The 23,429-nt window shown below is 45.0% G+C and overlaps 1 protein-coding gene across 7 annotated transcripts in view; it reads left to right on the forward strand.

Moving 5' to 3' along the window:
* The window catches only part of LOC143691843 (E3 ubiquitin-protein ligase NEDD4-like), an 81,450-nt gene that overhangs the window by 45,710 nt on the left and 12,311 nt on the right, over positions 1-23,429 (forward strand). For 4 of the 7 annotated variants that reach the window (XR_013179774.1, XM_077171180.1, XM_077171182.1 and 1 more), the window contains 13 exons: positions 8,906-8,956; positions 10,849-10,910; positions 11,027-11,129; positions 11,347-11,510; positions 12,391-12,523; positions 13,031-13,207; positions 14,292-14,366; positions 18,404-18,535; positions 18,999-19,118; positions 19,751-19,948; positions 20,355-20,432; positions 21,830-21,884; positions 21,974-22,030. Coding sequence is in view for 6 of the 7 variants with exons in the window: in XM_077171180.1 (XP_077027295.1) it covers positions 8,906-8,956; positions 10,849-10,910; positions 11,027-11,129; positions 11,347-11,510; positions 12,391-12,523; positions 13,031-13,207; positions 14,292-14,366; positions 18,404-18,535; positions 18,999-19,118; positions 19,751-19,948; positions 20,355-20,432; positions 21,830-21,884; positions 21,974-22,030 (1,405 nt within the window). In the remaining variant the exon portion in view is untranslated. Of the gene's footprint in view, positions 1-8,905; positions 8,957-10,848; positions 10,911-11,026; positions 11,130-11,346; positions 11,511-12,390; positions 12,524-13,030; positions 13,208-14,291; positions 14,367-15,719; positions 15,780-18,403; positions 18,536-18,998; positions 19,119-19,750; positions 19,949-20,354; positions 20,433-21,829; positions 21,885-21,973; positions 22,031-23,429 lie in introns of all 7 variants that reach the window. The other 3 variants (XM_077171181.1, XM_077171179.1, XM_077171183.1) reach the window with 2 other exon arrangements.

The following is a 23,429-nucleotide window of genomic DNA, read 5'->3' on the forward strand; positions in this document are numbered from 1 at the left end:
CTGGAGGGGTCACACAAACATTTGGCTCTAAACTGTCCCTGGTCCGGTGAGCTTGGGTTGTCATGCTCGGGTTACAGTGGGGATTGTTGCAGGCATTTGAGGCTGCTCTGAACTGTTGGGAGTGGCTGATGGGCCAGTGCATGGTGTGGATAAAGGGGAGGGTGGAATGGCAGAAAGGAGTGTCTCTGCTGGGGACTTTTGCTTTGCCATGAGTCATTTTATATTATTTTAGTGCTGCTTTGCAACGAGCAGTGTGCATATTCAGGAATAGTGCTCGCTAATGAAGGATGTTACGTCAGTGTGATGAATGACTAAAATTTCATTGTTCTTCAAGACCAGTTTTTTGCTGCAGAGTTCTTGAGTTGAGAATTATTCTAATCTGTATGAAAAATGCCAGTAAATTTGACCAGAATCATAGAAGAGCTGCACAGAGAAGAATCATTAGTTAGAAAATTTCCAATTTTGCTTACTCAGCATATCTGTGCAGAATATGTACACCTTATGCCTCTGGAAGTGATGCTCCCCTAACCCCTCTGTTTTTCAAGCTATTTATGTAAACAGCAGTTCCATTTTTGACAGATTTTGGGAGAGAATCTATGGATTTCTTCAGTTTTGTCTCTGTTCAATTCCCACAGAAGTCACAGTCTGAACATCTTTTTTCTTTCTCAGCTGCCTTCAAGTTGCAGGAGGAGGTGAAAGTGTTTTAAAAGGTGACCATTTTAACCTTCCTGTTAAAGCTAGCTATCCTGCTGTTCATCTTCCAGCATGCTTGCAGGAGCTGGATACATTCTGCATCTCAGGCCCCTCAGATCTCAGTTGCTGCAGTTCTCCAGGATATATTAGAAGCACTGGAATAGCTTTAGGGGGAATATAAATCCCCCTAGCACAGAAGAGCATTTCTACTCTAACAGTACTTGGCTTTTCTGAGTGTTGTATTTCTTAACTGCTTTCTGCCAAGAAGGCACTTAAACAGAAAAATTGGTCATGACAGATAGATAGTGGAATCCAAAAATCTGAATATATCCAAAAATCTGAACTGCTATTGATGAGAAAAAGAAACAGAAAGTAGGACATTTCTCTGAGCAGAAGGAGAAAGGTAGGATAAGTGGATAAGTAGATTAGTGCAGAGAAGAAATGGCAGTGGAGACAGTAAGAGGTCTGTTGTTTGCATGGTTCCTGGTGTCTGCAGCAAGACAGCATTAATGAACTATTTGCCAGCTAATTATACTGGTTTTGCTCTGCTCGGTTCTGTACAGCACAGCAGAGCTTCCCCAGCCTCCCTTGCCTGCTTGCCAGGCTCTGCAGGAGCAGGTCCCAGCTGCAGGTGCCCCTCCCTCTGGGAATGCTCCTGCTGGGAGTCCCTGGGTGTCAGGGGTGCTGCAGTGTGCTCTGGGCACCCTCCCCAGGCAGCAGCAGTGCCACCAGAGCATTGGGGGGGCCCTGTGCAGGTTCCAAGCAGTAAAAGGCAGCTGTTGGTGCTTTGGAAAGCCACAGCCCCCCTTCCTTGGAACAATCCTCCTGCTGTAAAACAGTCCTCCTCTTGCCTTTGTTTCACTTGCTGGCTTTACCAAGCTGACCTCACCTCTACAGTTTCTCAGCTGGAAAGCCATTGTTTTTGAAATTCTGTACCTTTTGAATCCTCAGCTATCAAAGGCATGCAGGTGTTTGTGTTACACATGGTGTGCCACAGCTCTGCACGTACTCTATGTACTTTGCTGCTGCTTCATAAAACACCTTTCTTTGCTCTTTTGAAGAGCAACGTTTCCCAAACGTGGTATGAGAAATACTTCCATGATTTTCTGGCTCTGAAACTCCGGTAAGGAAGGTGGCTTGAGGGCTCTGAGCAAAGAGTTTCAGCCAGAGTTCTTTGGAAAAGTGTTTTTGGCACAGTGCCCTTCTCCTGCCATGGCAGAGTGTGCGTGGTGTGGGCAGGGGAAGGTTGGCTTTGCTGGGCAGAGCTCTGAGCATGAGCTGCCAAGGTGGCACCTGCTCACGGGTGGCTTCAGAGACATGAGCTGCTCTGGCCACGTCAGCAGGGTCCTGTGCTCCTCTGTGCTCCTGCCCATGCTGCAGCTCTGGGAGGGCTGGTTGGGCATCGCAGGCTGCAGTTACATGGATTGCAGAGGGCAGGTTTTTCTGTTGCTCCACAGAGCAGATTATTGTGCAGAATGTTTAGAAGTTAGTGGTGCTTACTGACTATTGCACTGGGAATTTGAGCCCATTCCATTGTTGTGCCTCACTGTTCTTTCTTGGGGAGTTATGATGAAGCTTCATAAGAAGATTGTTTAATTTTTGTTCTGAGAGGGTTTTTTTCGGTAATGCCTTCATTTCTTACAGAACACAGGACAGAGGCTGTTCTAGCACATTTGTACATTTTCCACATCCTCTCACAGCTCAGGCCTGTTTCAAGTGTCTAAGGAGGAATGGATTCCCATGTTTCCGGAGGATCTTGGTAATGTAGCCATGATAATAGCAGCAGGCATTTGCTCTGTCCATCGCAGGTAGAGAGCCTTTGGTAGCTGAGAGCAGGAGCAGCTCCTGTTTGCAGCCCTCCTGTGTGTCACCCTTTAATTACAGTGGGCAGCTCAGTAGGAAGCCATTTTCCTGTCATGAACAGAGTAAGGCTCAACTAGTTCTGTTTTCCCAAAAATTGTCCGCAGTTTTCTTGGCTGTTACTGGGTTTCAGGAGTATAGCAGATCTTGGCAGAGGTGCCTGGTGGTTTTTGGGTTTTTGTTATGTTTAAATAAGCAGCGGCAGTGCAAGACAAATAATTCAGGATTTAAATAATTGGCGCTTATGGCTTGCGATTTGCTTAATCCGTTTAACTGATCCAGTTGTGGTTGACCATGTGTGCCAGGAAGGAGACATTTGTCTCTTGGCTGTGCTGATTCTGGAGCACCACTGCCTCATCTGGGCAACTGCAGCTCAGAACATAATCCCTTCATCTCAGCTCAGGTTTGGCTCCTAGGAGCAGCCTGCGTGTTCCCTGGCTCTGTGGTGGCCCAGGCTGCAGAGCGAGGAGTGTGTGTGACCCTGGGAGCCTCATGTAGCTCCTCGTCCTCCCCTGTGCTCCAGGCTTGGCACTGACACCCCAGGGCAGTAATTGGGCCGTAAAATGAAAGTTGAGAGGGAAGGCACCAGGGAAAGTGCAATCTGACACTGCTGTATTGAGCTGCCTGGGGGAAAAGTCAGTGTTTGTTTACTCTGGTGGGAAAGAATAACAGATCATTTTTGAAGAAATAAGCCACCCGTGTTGTTTGTTCTACCTGCACTTACAGATTTGGAGTAGGAAAACCACCCCCACACACATCAATTAGGGTTTTTTTTCTGTGGTTACAGTGCAATATTCTTGATTAAGAATATCAGTGAAAATAGCAGAGCCAGATTGCAGAGATCCACTGCAAAAGTATAGTCAGTTGCCATTATTAGCAAATGAAAGGTAGAATTTTAGTTATGCTTGGGAAGTGCTGCTGAAAATATTTTGCTTAAGAAAGAAGTGGTGACAGTGGCAAGTGGCAGAATTTCTGAAAGTTTATATGAATGAAGAGAGTTTTATTACAGTTCAGAAAGAAAGAAAGAAAGATTGCTGAAACTTTCCAGCTAAGAATTTTAGTAATCATATAATCAAATGATAGAGGAATATCATAAAAGTATCATTGTAGCTTTTTTCATGAGAATGAGATCAGAGAGTTAATAAGCCTTAGGTGTAGAGGTGTAGAGAGATATCTATGATGGCTAATTAATACTTTAAGGTTTTAGTCAAGAGCAGTTAAATGTGCTTTGTTTCAATTAATAAAATTGTGTTTTGCTGCTAGGTTTTTTTGGGTTTTTTTTGATAATCAACAATACTTTAATGAACACAAATTCTCTGGTTTTTTGGGGGTCCTTTTCATTTTTAAAGCCTTTCGTAAAAGTACAGTTCAGAAGAGTTTTCTCTCCAGGTGAGACAGGTGATTTCCTGTAGCTCTTTGAGAAGGCAGCAGTGGTTTCTGCTCTTGTATTTTTCCTGTTGCTGTGTGCAGCTCTTGTATTTGAGCTGGGAAATGTGGTGCTGTCTGAGCCAGACAGTCTGGACCACTTCTGGAGCAGTCTTCCAGGACTTGGCAGCAAAGGCAATCACATCTCAAGTGCTGGCTTTAAGTACTACATCAGGAAAATTGGCTTAATTCGTGCTTAATTTTTGACTTCTGTTGTACCAGAGTGGCTGCTGAGTGCTCAGTGGAGGTGAGAACGCCCTCTTGAGAGCCTGGGATTTGGCTTTGCCAAGTGGGTTTATCCGATCTTGCACGGTGCCTTTGGCCTTTAGCTGTCAGGATCAGCAGGTTTAAGGCAGCTGCCGTGTCCCTCTCTCCTCTTTCCCACCAAACCCCTGCTGGCACACGTTCCACACGGTGTTCCACATGGTGTTCCCATGAGCACCCTTCACAGCCACTCTCATCACGCTCCGTGTTACCCACCAGGGCTGCAGTGCTTCGAAAAGTTTGGAAATAACATGGCTGTAATATATTTAGAATAAATGTCAAGAGAAGATGGGCTCTGAACCTCAGCAGGGTTTCCACCTGGATAATAATTTAGGCACATAGCTGTGTGCTGAAGCACGGCACAGGGTGGTTGTGGTCTGAGAAAGGTGTGAACTCTGGTTGACTTTAAGGCCACTAAAAACCAGTTAAATTTACCGTAGGGATCATGGCTGCCTGCTCTGAAATTAAGCAATATCTGGGTTGGAATACGGCATCTCTTAAACAGTGCCCAGAAATAGTACGCAACAATTTTCAGGTCAGGAAGCTGGGAACGTCCTGATCTGATCATCTCAAAATGCCAAGAGAACTGCAGGTGGGTGGAGTGTTATTTCCCAGCCTGGTGTCTGGCCAGGGAAGCAAAGCACCTCTGAGAGCTCTGTACCCACAGTGCCCCAGCCTCAGCCTGGCTGGCAGCTGGCAGCAGTACGGGTTCTGGGGTTCCATGTTCACAGCTCGTCACCGGCTCTGCCCAGTGCTTCAGCTGGGGTGAGCCATGGCTCTGTGGTTTGTGGCTCTTGCTGCTTCCCAGGCCAAGGTGATCACGTTTTCATACAGGGGCATTCCACGGGAACCCCTTTGGGATTGTTCCCAACCTTAGGAAATGTTCAGGCACTTTCAGGAGTTTGTTCTGCATTGTTGGTGACCAGCTGTAACAGCGTGGTGTGTTGGTCCAGGTTAGGACAGGCAGGAAAAGTCCAGGAGCAGGGCAGCTGGGAGAGCTGTCTTGATTTAGTTGGTCTAAGGAAGCAGCAGGTAAGCGCAGCATTGCAGCTTGGCCTGGTGCTGCATGGCAGCAGTAGAGCCTTTCCTTGGGGGTGTCAGCTTGTGTACACATCTGGGGGGCTTAATAGTGTTTAGTCCCTGTGAGACCTGCCCCCTCCTGCAGACCCTTCACATTGTCTGTGTGACCTTTTAGCCAAAGTCCTGACTAACCTGTTGTACCTCTGCTGTTTTCCAACTTCTGATTTCTGTTCAGGCTGGAATAAAGCTGAGCGCAGTTGAGTTGCCTGTTGTAGTTGCTCGTGTGCTCAGCTCTTACCCAGCTGTAATGTCTGTTTTACTTTATGGGTGCACATCTGAGGTAATATTTACCTTTCACTCCAGAGCTGAAATAAGCAAGTCTCTAACAGCTGAACTGTTAACTATTGATGCTTTTCCTTCTGGAAATCAACAAGCTTCAGTGATTGAAATGAGCATCAATGCAAAAGTTTATTCATACTTTTGTGTGGTTCCAAGTAAAGCTGATGTGTGTGTATACAATCCTGAGGCTCAGCTAAACGTTCTGGTTTGCACTGAATTGTCAATGGATGCTTTTCCTTTCTCTGCTGCTTTGGAGACTAAGGGTATTTAGGGCACTACAGTTTTATACCAGGCTTTTCTTCCTGGCTTGCAGCTTGGACAGGCACCAAATTGCAGCCTAATTTTTACATACATTTGGCTTGGGAGTGTCACTTTGTCACCTCAGTCTCCTAAGATGAACAGGGGGTTGTTCTACGTTCTGAGGTGTTTGGCACAAGTTAGAATTTCCAAGTAGTTGTGTTGGTTTTTGAAGCTTTTTCAGTCACTGAGTACTGATTACACTTAATGAAGTGTTTCCTTGTTTTTTTCCATTGTCTTTCACTGGACAGCTGAGGTCTTGGCTGTTCTTAGGATGCAGTGGTGACCAGGTTTCATTGCAGTGTCTGTGCAGGTGTGAGGGGTCCCTCACACACTCAGGAAAATTCAGTGCACAGAATGAACACCTGCCATGGCTGGTGTGTGTGAGCCTGGTGCTGCTTTCCCACAGGATCAATGGATGAATGAGCGAGGTGGTTGGACAGATTTGGGTTTCCTGAACAGACAGGTGTTTATGTCTGCCAAAACACTGCAGTGATTACCTTTCATTTCAAGAGAGCTCCTTGGAAAATAGGACAGTGTCTGACTTTCTTCTGTTCCACAACAAATGTGCTAAACCAACCCAACGGGGGGACCAGGGGATGCTGAAATTTGGTAAAATTGCTGTGAGTGTTAAAGGCTAATTAGGAAATTTTGGGATAGCTTTTGCTATACTTGGGCTTTGCAGTAAGACTCTAACAAAGCATCTGAGCCGTGCCCCACCCCTGCCTGCGTGTGCTTGTCCTGCTGCCCACACAGAGGCCACATTCCAGGTGGGACAGGAGCAATACTGAGGGAGCAATGGCATTTGAGGGGTCACTCCTGATTGGGAAAGTCCTACTCAAGGTGAGCATCTGCATCCTGTGCCTTTGTGGTGGAGAAGGGATTACTCACTGTCTGGGGGGATCAGACTGGAGCAGGAGTTAGCAGTGTGATACTGTGATACACAGCTGAGCAGGCTGGTGCCTTGGGTGGCTCTGTGGATTTTAGTGACAGAGAGTTTCTCAAAACAGACACTGTTATTGTTGCTTTTTTCCCAACCTGGAAATAATTTCAGTAAGGAGGTAATCTTTATTTGAAAGCCTTCAGGAACAGTTATAGAAAGATGTCCACAAAAGCTTACCCCCCTAGGGGTGAGTACATCTTTATAGGTTTTAGGAAATTAGCATAATTAATAAAAAGCACCAATTAGGAGGAAAGTGGTGATGCAATTTCCCCCAGTTAAGCCCCTTCTCTGGAGCCCCCCCTTCAGCACTAGTTGTACTTTGTCCATGAAAATGTATCTCGAAGGGTTGCTCTCAGCCTTGATTCCCAGGGAGAACCTAGATAGTACTGGGGCCTTTTACCTCCTGGGACTTGGAGCTTTGGAATTTGTTTTGTCTTTCTGCTTAGGGAAAGGCTGTGGAAAACTACTGGGAAATCTAGCTACTAATATGATAGGTGACAGAGTTACAAATATATATGTGAAGAATATAGAGAAGATAGAAAAAAAAGGGCAAACCCCAAACAGCACCATTATAATGAGAAATGGAAAAAGAAGGCAATGGAAAAGATTCCTGTGGCTCATGAGCCTTTGCTGGAAGCAGGAAGCCCCAAAGTGAGAATGCTCTAAATTTTAGAGCTGTGGAGGCTTGCAAGAGAAAATTCTTTTCACAGACAAAAATACTGAATACTAATATCAATATACTAGCCTCCCCCCCTTTTCTTACAGATGGATGTGTACAGTCAACTGTTACATAAAGACTGAGTTTTACAAGAGCCCTAGTTCTGGCAAAGGTGACCATATGCATGCAGAATTAGATGAGGAAGTGATTCTGCTTACAGAGCTGGCTGGGACTGAGGGGTTTCCAGTTCCACTGTAAGCAACAAGCATGTTTTGTTGGTTCAGGTTCTTTGAGGCTGTTTCTAACTTACCTGAACATTTCCTGTAGCCATGAGTTGTATTTTTCTTGAGCTAAAAGCTGCAAGAAGAAATGTAGCAATAGGTGTGTATTTTCTTCGGAGTAGTTGTTATTGGAGTGACTGTACTGAAGCAGGAGGTGGCGAGTACGTGGGATTTGCCAGTGTTAAGGGGAAAACATGTTAATTCCCTAAAAACAGGGCATGCTACCAGGTTTTTCTAGTATTTGCTAGGAAGAAGATTAATAGTCAAAATTCTGTAATGAAAAATCTACTCCCTGTTTTTTACTTAAACTTGGAAAAACCATGGTCTCCTTAGTGCTTTTTGTGTTGCTCTGTAGCATCCAGCACAGCAGGATGTGTCCATTCTGTGGGGATCACGAAACGTCATCCTATCTTTGTAGTAGAAACAGAATTCTTATGAGGTTACCATATAAAATATGAATTTTAATATTAAACTTAATGCTCTGCTATGAGAAATATGTAAACTTGGCTGTGCAGCAGCAGCATGCACTTCCTGGAATTCCGAGCATAGCGTGGTTATAAATAGGCAGCAGGTTATTTGGGAATCACTGGGGCTGATATCTGGTGTCACAAACAGTATCTGAACAGAAGCTGCGTTCCCTGGTTGGGTTTGGAAGAACACAACTGCTTGATGGTGGCAGTTCCTGCCCCAGTGAGTCCCAAGTGTCCCTCGAGGCAGGGCCCCAAAGGCTGGAATTCACCCTGCTGGCTGAGCTGCTCCCACCGTGGGTAGGTGTAGGACTGTCATCCATGAAGGAAAGCTTGGACCTGTCCCCCTTCAACAGAAACCACCCGGGGCTCCTCAGTGCTTGGGGGGCTCTGGGTTGCTTTGGTGGTTCCCCCAGGCAGAATGTGTCAGCACCACCACCACGTGTGCTGTGGGCTCAGAAACCTGTTTGGAGTGTCACGAGAAATACTGTGCTAAGAGAAATGAATTACAGCAACAAATAATGGGCAACAATAAGGGGGTAGAAACCGGTGTTTCCTAAGGTAATGGTACTCAACCATCTTTGTTTTTATCTCATTGTGCCTAGATTGATATTTATTATTTTTGCTTTTCTGATGTAAGTTTACTTTTGTGTGACAGACCCGAGACGACTTCCTGGGCCAGGTGGATGTGCCGCTCAGTCACCTCCCGGTAAGCTCCAGATCTCTGGAAACCCCTTGGGCTGTGTACAGCTGATTGCCCTTTCTCTCAAAGCAAGTGCTCCCAGCAGAGCTTAAAATAAACTCTTGTGGACAAGCAAGCCTCACCTATGCAGGGACAGGGAGATGCATCAGCTGTGCATGGAAGAGATGCACTTTCTGTGCAAAAAAAAGCTTCATGAGAGCAGGTTTGCTTCAGCAAATGCATGAAAAGCCAAAAGGCTGCCAGAACTTTGTCATCCGTTCATTATTTTAGCTGAAATTGAATTCTTTGCCAACAGTAAGAGTTCAATAGCAATCAATTGAAAATAATTTGACACAGGGTTTGAATAATTTTATTGTCAATAGACATTTGAGGTGTTTGGTTTGAAGGTGGTAATGTTTGTTTCTGTTTCTTAATTAATGGAGGAATTCAGTGTAAAGCTGGCTCTGTAATTCTGTAAAGTTGTCTGGTTTCCCCCCAGCAGCCAGGATTCTGCATGGGCTGTAAAATTAGATGCTAAATTAAGTGCAACTTCTATTTATAGATTTATAAATAAGAATAAATATATATGTGTATGTATATACAGTGAGTGCATTAGCCTTGGTACAAACATTTCTGATGTTATATACTGTTTTGGATGACTAACATTGGCTGAATGTAGTTAATATTTTTTAAATGTTGTGCATGTGAATCTTAACATATGCCACTTATGTCAGTTGAGCATAATTGGCTTTTTGTGTCCGATTTTGACTTCTTGCTATTGATGGATGTTATTGTAGGAGAAAAATTGCTTTGTAATGGCTTGCACTGTGATGCTTGTTTAGATGTGTCTGTTATGGTTATCTGGAGTGTGTTGGGTTATAAACTGTAACAGTGGAAAGCTCCAAGGGAAGGATCAGGAACACCTTGTGGTGACAAATGAGTGGCTCCCTTCTCATGGGAGCTGTTGTCATCCCAGCTGTGCTGTGCAGGATTGCTTGGCCTGGGCTTGTGTGGGTATCTCCATTTATGTATCCTTGTGCACAGACATGATCTAAATAGCCCTGGTGGGACAGTGGGAAGAGTCCTTTCCCCCTCAGACGTTTTCCATGGCAAAGCTGCTGTGTCTCAGAGCAGTCCTTCCTCCAGTAGCTGTGACCTTGCAGGCACTTCCCTGCCTGCTCTGCCCCATTCCAAGGAGAGAGTTACCTTTTGGGAAGGTGTGGGGGCACACTGTACATCTGCACTCATCCTTCCTTCCTTTGGTAGGAGCTATTGGGATGTATTTATTAACAAATTAATAATCAGCTTTCTCATCCTGCTGGTTTGTTTGTGGAAGTCCTCGTTTCTCCAATACCAGCTAATTACTGTGGGCAGAATTTGGGTAAATAATATAGCTCCTCACTGGGAGCACGTCCCTTCCAGCTGAGCACTGAGCAGCAGTGTGAATCCTGCATGCCTTAGTGTTCTGGTGAGCTTGTTCGGATCTGCCGTCTCTGAGCAGAACGCGCAACGTGTCTCTCCCAGAGAAAGCGGACACTGGGGCAGGCAGTGAATGGAGAGGCTGTGTGGGATTTGGCTGCCAAGTGTAACGCAGCTCATGCTTTAAGTTTAGAGTAAAGCTCCCCAAACAATCAGCAGGGGAAGCGTGTGTATGGATTCATCATCCTTTTCCCTTGGCATCTGAAATTCCTAGTTCTGTGCCCACAGCAGCTGTGTGTTTGCACATGTGAAGGATGTGACTTACTTGGTAAGAAAGCTGAAATTCTCAAGGAATAGAAAGTTTTCAAGATTCCAGGCTTTAGGTAACTTAGGATTAGGAAATCAGAGATGTAATCTGTCAGCCTGATGTGTGAATGTTCTTTGTGTGGCTGGACTTGTGGGCAAGCCCATTAATTTGCCATTTTTTCCACTGCTTACAGACTGAAGACCCAACCATGGAGAGGCCGTACACATTTAAGGATTTCCTCCTCAGACCAAGAAGGTGAGAGGAAGGACCTTTAAAACATTTGAGGACTTTAAAACATTTTTTACTTCATGATTTTTTTATTTGCAATTATTTAAGAGTTCTTAAATGCAATGTACCTCCTTGTCTTGTAGCCACAAATCTCGTGTGAAGGGTTTCTTGAGACTGAAGATGGCGTATATGCCCAAAAATGGTGGCCAAGAGGAAGAAAATAGTGATCAGAGGGATGACTCTGAGGTAAGTCTGAATCCTCAAGGAAGGATTCAAGAAAAATTGTAAAGTCAGCTGCACTTGAAGGATAAAGCCCTGGAAACAGAGTTGGCAGTTGGCCCCAAGCCACCACCCAGCCACCTTTGGAAATCCCTCTTCAGCAGACCGCTGGGGATTTAGCTCTTCTCTCACTGAAATGAGGTGCACACTGTAACCACAGAGGTCTTTTTCCTTCCTTCCTAAGCACGGCTGGGACGTGGTGGATTCCAGCGACGCCGCGTCTCGTCAGGAGGAGCTGCCTCCTCCTCCGCTGCCCCCTGGCTGGGAGGAGAAGGTGGACAACCTGGGGAGAACCTACTACGTGAACCACAACAACAGGAGCACCCAGTGGCACCGGCCCAGCCTCATGTAAGCAGCTGGGGCTGGGCGGGATGGAGAGCCAGGCTGAGGCTCGAGGCACAAAGTGCTTTGTTTGTGCCTGAAAGAGACTTGCTTGCCCCCAGCAGATCACAGAGACACAGAGTATCCTGGGAAATTCCAGGAGCTCTGGGATGCCAGGGAAGGCAGTGCATTAACAAAGCACCTTAGAATATTAGGAGACAGATAAGGAATTTTTCAGTAAGTAATTTAACAGGAGTAAATTACTTTGTTTATAGAGACTGTTGAAGAGGTAAGGAAAAAAGTCAACTCTACTGTGTTTTAATGAAACTGAACAGATTAGCTTTGAGGAGATACTGGTTATTATTCTGTGAATAGGCTTCATTCCCAGAATGTGCTGTCAGAGAGCTCTGTGGCAATATCTTCTCAAGATTAGATTTAGAAAGCTGTGGCAAGCTTACATTTTACAGAGTGAATAACTGACAGTGTTAGGAGTTATAGTGAGATCATGTATTTAACCTGCACTGCCAAGGCCACTGCTAAACCACGTCCAGGGAAGTGCTGGATCTCCCTTGCACTGGACACGTTCAAGGCTGGGCTCCACAAAGTGCTGGGTCATCTTGTCTAGGCCATGGTTTCCCTGCCAGCAGAGGTTGAACCAGATGACCCCTGAGGTCCTTCCCAACCTTATGTTCTGTGATATTTGTGAAGTGCTTCCAGTTTTATTTTCTTTCAACTGAGGGATTAAACAGTCTCCCAGTTATGAAGCTTGATGCATGCATGAATAATGATTTTTATAATTGAAAGCATTACCGAGGTTTTGAAGGCAATGGACAAAATGGGGGGCTGAGTTTAACTTGGGTTATTTTCTTGTTCTTTTCTCTTTCCTGTGCTGGGTTCCCCCCTGCAGCGACGTGGGCTCCGAGTCAGATAACAATATCAGACAGATAAACCAAGAGGCAGCTCACAGGCGCTTCCGCTCTCGGCGCCACATCAGCGAGGATTTGGAGCCAGAGCCTGTGGAGAGCGGAGACATTCCTGAGGTAAGCCCAAGCCTTGGGCTTGAGGAGCTGACTAAACTTGGAGCTGCTGTGCTTCTCACATGTGAGCTGCACAGAAAGTCGTGGTTTTACACGGCGTTTGTGGACATTGCCTTGGGAAGATGCCAGCAGCACAATGACAGTGCAGCCAGAGGCACACTGCCAGGCTCTCATGCAGCTGCAGCTGCCTGCTGGCCTATGGACAGCACTGAGTCCCGTGTCAATGCTGGGAGAAACATTTATCATTCCAAATTGCTTATCTTACATACACTGATAGAAACACTTTCATATTCTGCTCTAAACAACAGTGGAATAAATGATAAAAAAAGGGAAGTGTAGCTTCCCTGTAAAAAAGGGCTGTAGCTGCCCTGTTTTCTGTAGTGCCTTGATTTAGGGTGGAGAGAGGCTGTTGTTTGTGTGTTGGGCACAGTGAGATGATCACACAGAAGGGAAAGGGAAAGAAGACTCAGTCTGTATAAAACCTGAACTTAGTTTCTTCTCTTTTGTTAGCCTTGGGAAACCATTTCAGAGGAGGCAAGTGCCAGTGGGGATTCCTTGAGCTTGTCACTGCCACCTCCTCCTGCATCTCCGGTGTCCCGGACCAGTCCTCAGGAGCTGTCTGAGGAGCTGAGCAGAAGACTCCAGGTCACTCCTGATTCCAATGGGGAACAACTCGGCTCTTTGATTGTACGTAACGTGACATCTGTAAAGCTCTAGTGCAGAAATGTGCATTTCTTTGGCATAACCTGAACCACTTCATGCATGGGGAGTGACTGCTGGGCTCAGGAAAACTTGAGCATATAGTTAAAATTCCCTTCCAAGAAACAGCTTCACCAGCAAGCAAACTGCCTCAGACAACAGAATTCCTCTGTTCAGATTTCAAGAGTTCTGTGTGAGTTTAACTTCAGACTCTGCTACTGTTAGACCTTTAGTGAAACAAAATAGATGAGAGTTGAGGGTATCAAGCTAGGAATTTCCAAAGGAAAGGGAAAAACAAAGAAATGGTCTGTCTACTTGTGTTATGCATTAGTCAGGTGCCATTAAAAAATCAGGATAATGCATGTACAACTGGGGGAATGTTTTGTCTCTTTGATTACAAAAATAATTGTAAATATTAAACACAGCATCATACTCTTATTTATTTTTTATTCTTAGTATGATGCTCTCAAGGTACCTCTGCAGTTCAAGAGATAAGAAATACTCTTGTTCTCATCCACCAGAATCTTGATTAGGTGCATTTTTCCCAAAGAGCCAGTGCAGTTGGTCTCTGCCTGATGGGAATTTCACCTGGAGGTTGGTCAGCCATTGGCAGCTCTGATGCTCTCCTGGATCTGCATGCAGAGGCACTTGGGCTTGTGTTGAGAGCTGCAGTTTTAGTAGCACCCACTGTTTTACTGCAGATGTGTCAGTGCTGTGTTTTCCCAAACACTGCTGCCCTGGAGTGCCCAGCTGGACTGGTGCGGAGGAATTACAGTGTAGTGTCAGACATGATGTGTGTCTGCTTTCTTAGGGGGGGTTTGTTTCTAGTTCACAGTCATGAAGGATGTGTCTTGGGAAAAGACATAGCCAATTCAAAAGTTAGCAGCAAAGAGGAAGATTGAAACAGATTTTTTTTTTTTAAGAAATACCATAAATTTTTAAGTCAATTAATTTTAAGATTTTGAGCTCTCTGAGGTTAGTACCTGTAATTACTGAAATTTCTGAATAAACTTCAGTATCATGTTTTAAGACACTCTAACGTGGAGACATCTTTCTGTTTTTTTCCTTGCAGCAAAGAGAACCTTCCTCACGACTGAGGTCCTGCAGTGTGACAGATGCAGTCGCTGAGCAGTCCCAATTATCCCTGGTAAGCCAGAGCTCCTTCCTTTTCGGGTGGATTCTCTCATTCTGAAGAACACCTTGCCTTGGGCCAGCTCTAGTCAGGCACCAAGGTGGCCATCTGATTGTCCCAAACCAAATTCATGTGAGCTTAAAAAGGAGGATATTCCTGAGACAGGAAAATGTTTGGAGACTGAGCAAGTCACCCTCTCCTCAGTTATTTACCATGGAAATTTAGGTTACTGCACTCCTATGTGCACTCAGTGGAGAAACTCCTCCAAGAGAGGAGAGAGCAGGAGAGCCAGCTCTACCTGGAACTGGAGCAGCCACAGGACTCTGATAGCAGACATATTTCTGTGGCCCATAAGTTGATTTTGCTTGCAATATATAAATCTGTCTAAAATCCCAAAGGATTAGTGTTTTGCCTGGTTGTAGTGAAAAGGAGGCAACTTCTGCAAGTTTATTTAAGGAGATTGTTCAAACAGGAAAAGATACAGAGTTGTTTTGTAAACAAAGCTTCTCTCTCCTATCAGAACCATGCACACTGTGCTCCAGCTGACAGAAAGTGGTGCCTCTCCTACAGCCCATGTGCAAGGGTTGCAGAGGTGGCAGGTTTGTTCTCTCTGCCACCTCGCAGCAGTAGGTACAGAGACCACTTAAAATAGGAGTGTGCAAGGTGTGCTTTTGTATAAAACTGGTCAGATTGCAAAAGAATCTTTCAAAAGATTATACTTTCCTTCCAAGAGTTTTTTATTCATTTTTAAAAGTTATAAATATGTCCCATGTGAATGTGCAAATAGAAAACCTGTGCATACCAAGAAGTTTGGTGTGTCTGTGTCGCTTGTTCTCTCTGCTGCTCTTGGGTGAACATTTCCAGAAAGCACAGCGGTTTTCTCTTGGCTGTAGCAGTTATTTAGTGTAGCTGAAGCATGTCCCTGGCTCTGGGTACAGTCCCAGTGCAGCTCTGTGCCTGGCTGCAGGGGGAGCAGGGGCTGCTGTGCTGCTTTCTTGTTGTGTTTAGCATGCTGGAGCCAGGGGCTGGGGAGAGAGAGAGAGGGGCCTTTCTCCTGCTTCTTGAGGGACGCTCTGTTCAAATCAGCAGCACTGAGCATTGCCTTAAACATCACCTTACCTGAGCTTAACCACGTCTCATCCTCCCTGAGCTAATGATCATTTCTCTTCTGGCAACTGAGTACACGTTCTTCCTAAATCCAGCGCTCCTCTGGGATTCTGGCTTGGTAACCAGTGACTAATGACTTTCAGATTTGCTATTACCCATCTAACTGCTCTCTCTTGGCAAATGTGTCTGATGCCTAAAGATGTGACAGTAACATGTGACCTTCTTCAGTAAATCTGTGTAACATTAATTATCGTTTAGCAGCAGAATGGTCCCTCTAGGAGAGCTCGTTCTTCAACTGTCACAGGGGGAGAGGAGCCAACGGTAATAAAACTCTTTATCAAGCACTATCTCTAAATGAAATGGGGGAACATTTAGGTCTTGTACAATGAGGAACTTTTTTTAAAAAAAGCAGCCATGTGTTGAATGAAGTACAGCTATTGAATGAAAACTTACATATTTTTGTCCCAAATTTTCTCAACATTTCTCAAAACACTGCAATTGTACTCAAATACTAGCATGGTTTAGGGATATGGATGTGACATTGAATTATGACAAAGCTGTGCACTAAGTAAATGCCATGGGCTCTGAGAGCTACAACAGCTAATTCTTTTAGGTACTGGAAGTTGCAGTGACTAGAGACATCAAATCATTGTACGTGTAGCTGTATTTGCATCTTGTGTCTTCTTGTCTTCCCATGTCTCTCCACCAGACGAATTAATTTTAAGTCTTAAAGTTGGTCTTAATTTGAGAGCCTTGGGGGTACAGTGATATGGCATACAGCTCTTAATGGTCTTACTGAATGCCAGTTTCATTTTCCAGCAGTTCCTCAGCAGTCCAAGACTGTAGTTTGATCATCCTATAAAATTCTTGATATGCTTTGCTGAAAGTGTAATACAAGGAAAGTGGGTTTAATCTATACTGAACTTTAATCTAATTATATATGTTGAATCTTTAACCTAATTAACTGCCAGTCTGAAGTGAGTTATTTGACAGAAATTATTTACAGTAACTATCATAAATGGCTTTTATAAATTTATGCCCTCCTAGAGAATTTGTTTCAGAGAAAGAAATTTAATTTATACTTGCTATAAATTGCTATTTGCATCTGGGAAATAAATAAATCTTACTTCGGGTGTTGATGCATCATTCTGTTATATTGTCTATATTCACTGGTTTTTAATTTTAGAACCAGAGGAGCACACTTGCAAATAGCAAAGTCGAAATAAAATGCCTGACTAATTTGTAGTTAGTGCTAGGTGAACTTGCACGGTAGTGGTACTCCCTTGGTAGAGCATCTTGTCTTGATTAGACTTTTTAGAGCAAAATATTAATATTTTGGCTCATCGTTACTGTAGCCATACCAAGATGTTTTATGTCACCATGCTGCAGTGTCTAATCCCCCCCTGTCTTTGTTCAGCATTTACACCCAGAGTCCTAGATCTGTGGAGGAGTTGGGACTTACACAGGAGTCATGGTCTAAATCCTTTATCCTCCAAGGCTGCTTTCTCTTGGGTCCTTGGGCACCTGATTCTTGCAGACAAGCAACCTGTCAGCAGTAAAAGTCTCTGGTCACCTTGGTTTTGCCTTCAGGATCCCTACAAACCCTCTCCTTGGAGCAGGAGCCAGGCTCAGGCTCAGAGGCAGTTCCTTCTCCCCATCCCTGAGTTGTAACTGAGTGACAGCCACTGGGGCAAGGTGTTCTCCTCATGGCCTGCCAGCTCTGGGGACCAACATGGGGAAAATAGTTCTTGGCTCTTCAGGAGAGAAGGAAATGAGTCTGGGACTCTGCACTTGGATTCTCATCTGTTTCCCTCTGTTTTCTGTTCCCTGTTGGAGTATGTCAGCTTCCTGACCCATCCAGTATCTTTTCTCCTCTCCTTTCTTCATTATCCCCACAGTTGTCCAGTTCCTTGTGTCAACTGTGCTCTGCTCTTAAACAGCACCTGCACTGCCCATGGCAGCTGCTCTGGGAAAGGTCTGGCAGAGATGAAGCAAGAACAAGAATTAAGTTCATTATCTTGCTGAAGCAAGGAATGTAGTGGGGAGGAAGAGAATGTGTCCTGGATTTCAGCAGGAGCCTTCAGAGGCCTTTACTGTTTCATGGCAAAAGCCCAGAGCTTGTAGTGTATCAGCCTCTGAATTAGGCAGGTCCTTCATCCCACTTGGTTCCAGTTCCTAGCTCATGTCTATGAACTAGTGCTTGGGTATTTTGGGGACAAGAAGGACACGAGAAAGCATCAGCCACACACAGAGACAGTTCCTGTGGGCAGCAGGACGTGACTCTGCCCTTACCTGTGTGCTTCTATTAGAACAGGGAGCTTGTGGAGATTTTACTGAAAGTTTTTGTCATGCTGAAGTTGAGGCTTCAGTTTGGGTTTATTTGGTGTCTTTGGGACACAGAAGCCCTGAGTGCAGCATTTGTGACAGAGCAAAATGGTTAAGATTAACTTTCTATAACCCCACAGTAGTTTCTGGCAACTGAATCAAGACACTCTGGGGTAATGAAGAGAGCAGGACTTGGGAGATCTTTACTCCATGTTTATTTAACTCTTAATAACCTTGGCTGCATGGTTATTTAACTCTTACTTATCCATCCTGATAAAAGGAAGAAACCTCAGCCTTTTAAGGAAAACTCACTAAAACATAGAGTTCCTTTTTGTCATTATGTGTAACAAAATAGAATGTTTGAGGGCATATAAACTTGTCTGTTTGCTGAATCTGTGTCAAATGGACCCAAAAGATCTCTTGGGAGAAAAAAATTGATTCAAAGGCACATGATAAAGAGCCTGAATTAAATTAAATCAGAAACTGGATTTTTCCATATGGTTGTTGTGATTAATAAGTGTAAGTTAACAAGTTGCTTTTTTTTTACAAACAAGAGTTTAAAATGTAAAGCTTTTTTATCGATCATAAAATAAGAATTCAATGATTTCTTGCCTGAGCAGCCTTCTGTGGCTTACGTGCACACCACGCCGGGCTTGCCTTCGGGCTGGGAGGAGCGCAAGGACGCCAAGGGCCGGACCTACTACGTCAACCACAACAACCGGACCACAACGTGGACACGGCCCATCATGCAGGTACCCTGCTGCCTCCTGGGAGCCAGCACTTGGCTTGCCTGAGGGGCATTCAGCTGGGGCAGCTTCCAGAAGTCTGAAATTGAAAGGAAATATCCTAAGCATTATCATGACAATCCAGATGAATCATAAAAAGCTGCAAAAATTTGGGATGGGTTTGGTTACTTTTAATTATGTCAAGGCACAGGGTTAAGGTGACTGCTGCAAGAGAAGGAATTTCCAGAGGTGCAGAAGAGCTCTTAAAAAGAGGGAGATGTGTTCTTTGGATTAAATGTGAAAGCTGTCTCGAGCTATTAATAGAACCATAGGCTCTTGGCCCTTCCAGTGGAATTACATTAAATACCCTTTATGGCCTTTAAGGAAATCTGGTTCAGAACAGTAGTGATGGTAACAATGCCATCAGTTTTATCACATCCTACACGTGGGCAGTGTTGTGACATCTGTGACCTGGCTTTGCTCTGCACAGCTCGCTGAGGACGGGATGGTGGGGCCGGGCACGAGCAGCAGCAACCACCTGAGCGAGCCGCAGATCCGGCGGCCCCGCAGCCTGAGCTCGCCCACCGTCACCCTGTCAGCGCCGCTCGAGGTGAGCCCCCGCACCCACACTCCTCCCTGCATCGCTTCTAGTGTCTTCCCAAGGAATTCCAAATGCTGGGGACTGTTCACCATGACGTGGCTAAGGAATAGCTGAAGTGGCTCCCTACGCAATCACAGCCTGTGCGTGTTTGACTTGTGGCAGTGTGGTTCAAACTCTTGTCTCAGCTACTCATGGCTGTGCTGAAGAGAGCTAGTTCTTCAGATTTCCTCTTCATGCTTTAGAGTTTGAAGAGCTGTGGCTCACACAGCCTTGCACTTACAGGCTTTATTGTAAATGAGATGTATTGCCCCTGAAGCACAAAACACTGCTTTTGTCTTTTCCTTGGCAAAATGAAATGTGGACGCATCCAGGGCAGGTGCAGAGGAAGGTACAGTCAGGTGTAAATACTGGAGACATTGTTATTGCAGAGGAAGGCACGGAACACTGTGTCCTTTACAGCAAAAGACTGGGCATGTTAGAAGGCACAGATAGAGCTAATTAAGTTCCAGTAAATCAGTCCCAGTGTTTAACTGTGGTATTAATTCCATGTGGAATGAAAAGCTATTCGCTGTGAAGCCAGGTTGGGTTGGTTTTGCAGCCCTGAGTGCCGTGTGTGCAGTGGTTCTGTTTCCTCTCCGCAGGGCATGAAGGACTCTCCGGTGCGCAGGGCGGTGAAGGACACCCTGTCCAACCCCCAGTCCCCACAGCCGTCCCCCTACAACTCCCCCAAGCCCCAGCACAAGGGGGCCCAGAGCTTCCTGCCCCCGGGCTGGGAGATGCGCATCGCCCCGAACGGCCGCCCCTTCTTCATCGACCACAACACCAAGACCACCACCTGGGTAAGGCCGCTCCAACCGAGGCCCCGGGGCATGGTCCCATCTCTGCCTTCCTGCTGCGTGCCCCTATTCCAGCATGGCACTTGTCTTTGTGGTTTTAAGAGCCAAAAATGTGCATGTGGATGTAAAAGCCCTTGTAGAGTGCAGGCATCCTAAGAACAGGCCTGTGGGTTTTGAAGCATATCCCTGAATACAGCACACATTTAATGGAGTCAGGTCTTACATCACCCTTGCTTATTCAGCACTGGAAAATTCAGTGCCCTGTAGAATCCTAATAAGGCATGTGTTGTTTTATTCTCCGAAAAGAAAAGAATAACTGTAACAGAGGAGGATTTCCAGATAAGTCTGTGCTTGACTTTGTAGATCTGCCTTGATCTGTTGGATTTACAGTTGCATACCTGTGTTCCAGGAGGATCCACGGCTGAAGTTTCCGGTGCATTTGAGATCCAAAGCGTCTCTGAACCCCAACGATTTGGGCCCTCTTCCTGTAAGTGATGCTGTGCCTGTGTTCTAACCTACACCTCCTGTCCCAGGGCTCTGCTCCGTTCTGGGCACAGGCTGCTGCAGCTCTTCTTGGAAGCTCTGGAGCCCTGCTGTGCCCTGGGGCTCACTCAGGCCCTCCAGAGCCAGCCCAGGAGGCTCTAACTCATGGTCTTTTTCTGTGCTACTGGGGTGTTGAGCTTTGCACACTCTTACCTGGGCTGTGTCTGACTGTGCTTTTAGATAATCACAGTCACTGCTTAGGAAAAACAGAGCAGATTGTGCCAAGCAAGCTCTATCAGTGCACCAGCATATTCTAGCATTTAGAAATCAGAATAAATTTTGATTTTTCAATGAAACCTCCATATTTTGCAGGGCAAATCATCAATTTAATGTCAGAAGTTTTGTCATACTTGTAATCAAAGTATAATGGAGATTTACAGACATGTCAAATGCAGAGCTTTGCTTTGTTTTTAAAGTACTCCCAGCCCTTAAAGGTAGAGAGTAATGTGTGAAAGCTGACACATTCCTGGTCACAGCAGCAGGAAGGCTCTTTGGCTTTAGGAAACAGCTGTGCTGTTGCAGTTGTCCAGGTACATGGGGCGTGTGTTACCCTTGGAGGCACCGAAGGCCCAATTACAATTTGTTCTGTTAACTGCAAGGGGTGAAACATGCAGTGAAACCAGGGTAGCCTGACCTGTCACTAGCAACAGATTATTAGTAACAGATTTCACTTCAGTTAGTAACAGAAATCTGTTAGTAACAGATTTCACCTCAGTTAAACCTCCTGGTTGGGAGCGAGGTTGGGATGGCTACAGAATTTCACATGAGTTTCTCCAACAAGACTGAAGTGAAATAATTTCTCCTCTGTATTTTCTGGCAGCCCAGGCTGGCCAGCATTGCCTGTCCCTACAGCCTGCCATCCACTCTCCTTTCTGCACTGCAGGCACTTGGGACATGAGAAAAGGGAAGGGATGAAAAGGGAAGCACTGGGGACTAGGTTAGGACATTCTTGTCCCACCGTACAGGGAGCCTGGGTTACACATTTACAGTAAATAACCCACATGGCTTTCAGAAGTAGGAGCAGAAACTTTCCAACTAAGCCACGATGAACCATCTGTTCTCTGTGATTGTTTGCTCACAGAGGAAATGGTGGGAATCCTGAGGCAAGAGCTTTCCACTATAAAAAACATTCCCTGCACAGGATGCAGTCACCTATATAGGTCTGAGTCTGCCTGGATTTGTGGCCTTGCCATTATGCATCTGGTCTCTTGGGGTTTCCTACCTCATAAGCATCTTTGAGACAAGTCCAGTAGGTGTGAGCAATGCACTGCTTCAGGCTGTGTGACACTGATACTATTTCACTTACTCTCTCTCTTCTTTGTTTTTATTTCCCATTTCCAGCCTGGCTGGGAGGAAAGAATACACCTGGACGGAAGAACATTTTATATAGACCATAGTAAGTAAGCACTCAGGTACTAGAGCAAATAGACAAAGGGAGGTACTAAGTATTGAAGTGAAAGCTTTGTGATTTTACTCTTCATTTAGGAAGCCAGGTGTTGATATGTGGAGACATTGATACCAGAGACTTAGTGCCCTCCTACGGTACTGTACATTCACTGGAAGCTTGCTTTAATTGGCTCATCAAGCTTTGTCCCTCTCTGACTTGTGAAGCATTAACATTTCCTCTCTGTGGTTTATTTTGTTCTTGTTGATATTTTGGATTTGTTGTTGTTGTTGTTGATGATCCCATGGCTTATTTGCACTTAATAAATTAAAATATAAACTAGGAATAGAAAATAAGATGAGAAAAGATCCTGTAGCCACAGCTCCACATATAGGTAGTGGAGCAATTAGCACTGAGAAGTACTTTCCTCTGCTTCCAGGTCTGTGGCAGTGCTGATTCTGATCTTATTTCCTATTTAGAGCATGTGAAACTGCACCAGCCCATTAATATTCTCCAGTTCTGTTAGTGGAGTTTTAGTGTAAGTGATGTTTCATTGTAGATTTGTCTTCCTAGAGCATCTCAGAACTGCTGTGTGAGTTTTGTTGGTGTTTGGAAACAAAGCAGCCCACAAAAGGCTGGGCTGGGTCTTCTTATAGTAAGACATTTCTTCACAGCCATAGCTAACTCTCATAACCATCAGAGGAGTGTGCACAGAGAGTTAAAATCTGAACTTACCATGTTTGACAGAATTCGGTTTGTCCCCCAGTATTGCTGACTCCCACACTCATCCTTAGAGATGACAATATTAAGTCATTATTAAAAGACTGCTTTTAAAGTAATATCAATTTTGAAATGGTATAGATACTTTTAACTAAACATTACAAATAACGCACTTGTTAAGCACCCGATGAACCTCTTCCAAACTTCAGTACAGAGTTATTATCCTTTATCCCTTCTGTAATTGTTTTTCCCAGCAGAGATCTGGAAATATAACTATGGCCAGTGATTCTAAACTGCTGCCACTAAGGAGTCACAGGATAAAGCTGTCCCATTTAAAACACCTGTGTAGCTGCTGAGCCTCCCAATCTCTCTTAAAACTCTTTAATTTTTCAGTCTCCTAAAGCTATTTGAGCATGTGTTAGTCTCTGAAATGGAATGTTAAAGTCATACATTAATTAGAATGTTAGGAAGCAAAATTTATGTGCATCTGAATTCTCCCTCTAGTCTCTTTTGATCTGAGTGGATTTAGCTTCTTATATAGCATTTTTCACAGAAGTTCAGGGAAGCTTTTGGTAATGCTGCCTGTTTCCAGCAGATGTCCCTTTGGTCCCAGCCTGGTGCCTGGGCACTGCTGTGGTGGCTGGGCTGGGGGGCCTGGAGGGAGGGCCAGGGGCTGTGCCACTGCCAGGACACAAACCCAGCAGGACAGGTGTGACAGAGTCAGCTGCTGGTCATGTCCTGCTTCCCTGCTACGTTTTGTACCTCTGCTGCATAGTTCTCCAGCACTGTTTGTCCTATTTTTGAGATGTTTTTCTCATCCCTGGAAGAAAGTGCCAA

This window comes from Agelaius phoeniceus, chromosome Z (assembly GCF_051311805.1).
Source record: "Agelaius phoeniceus isolate bAgePho1 chromosome Z, bAgePho1.hap1, whole genome shotgun sequence".
In the NCBI taxonomy this organism is placed as follows: domain Eukaryota; kingdom Metazoa; phylum Chordata; class Aves; order Passeriformes; family Icteridae; genus Agelaius; species Agelaius phoeniceus.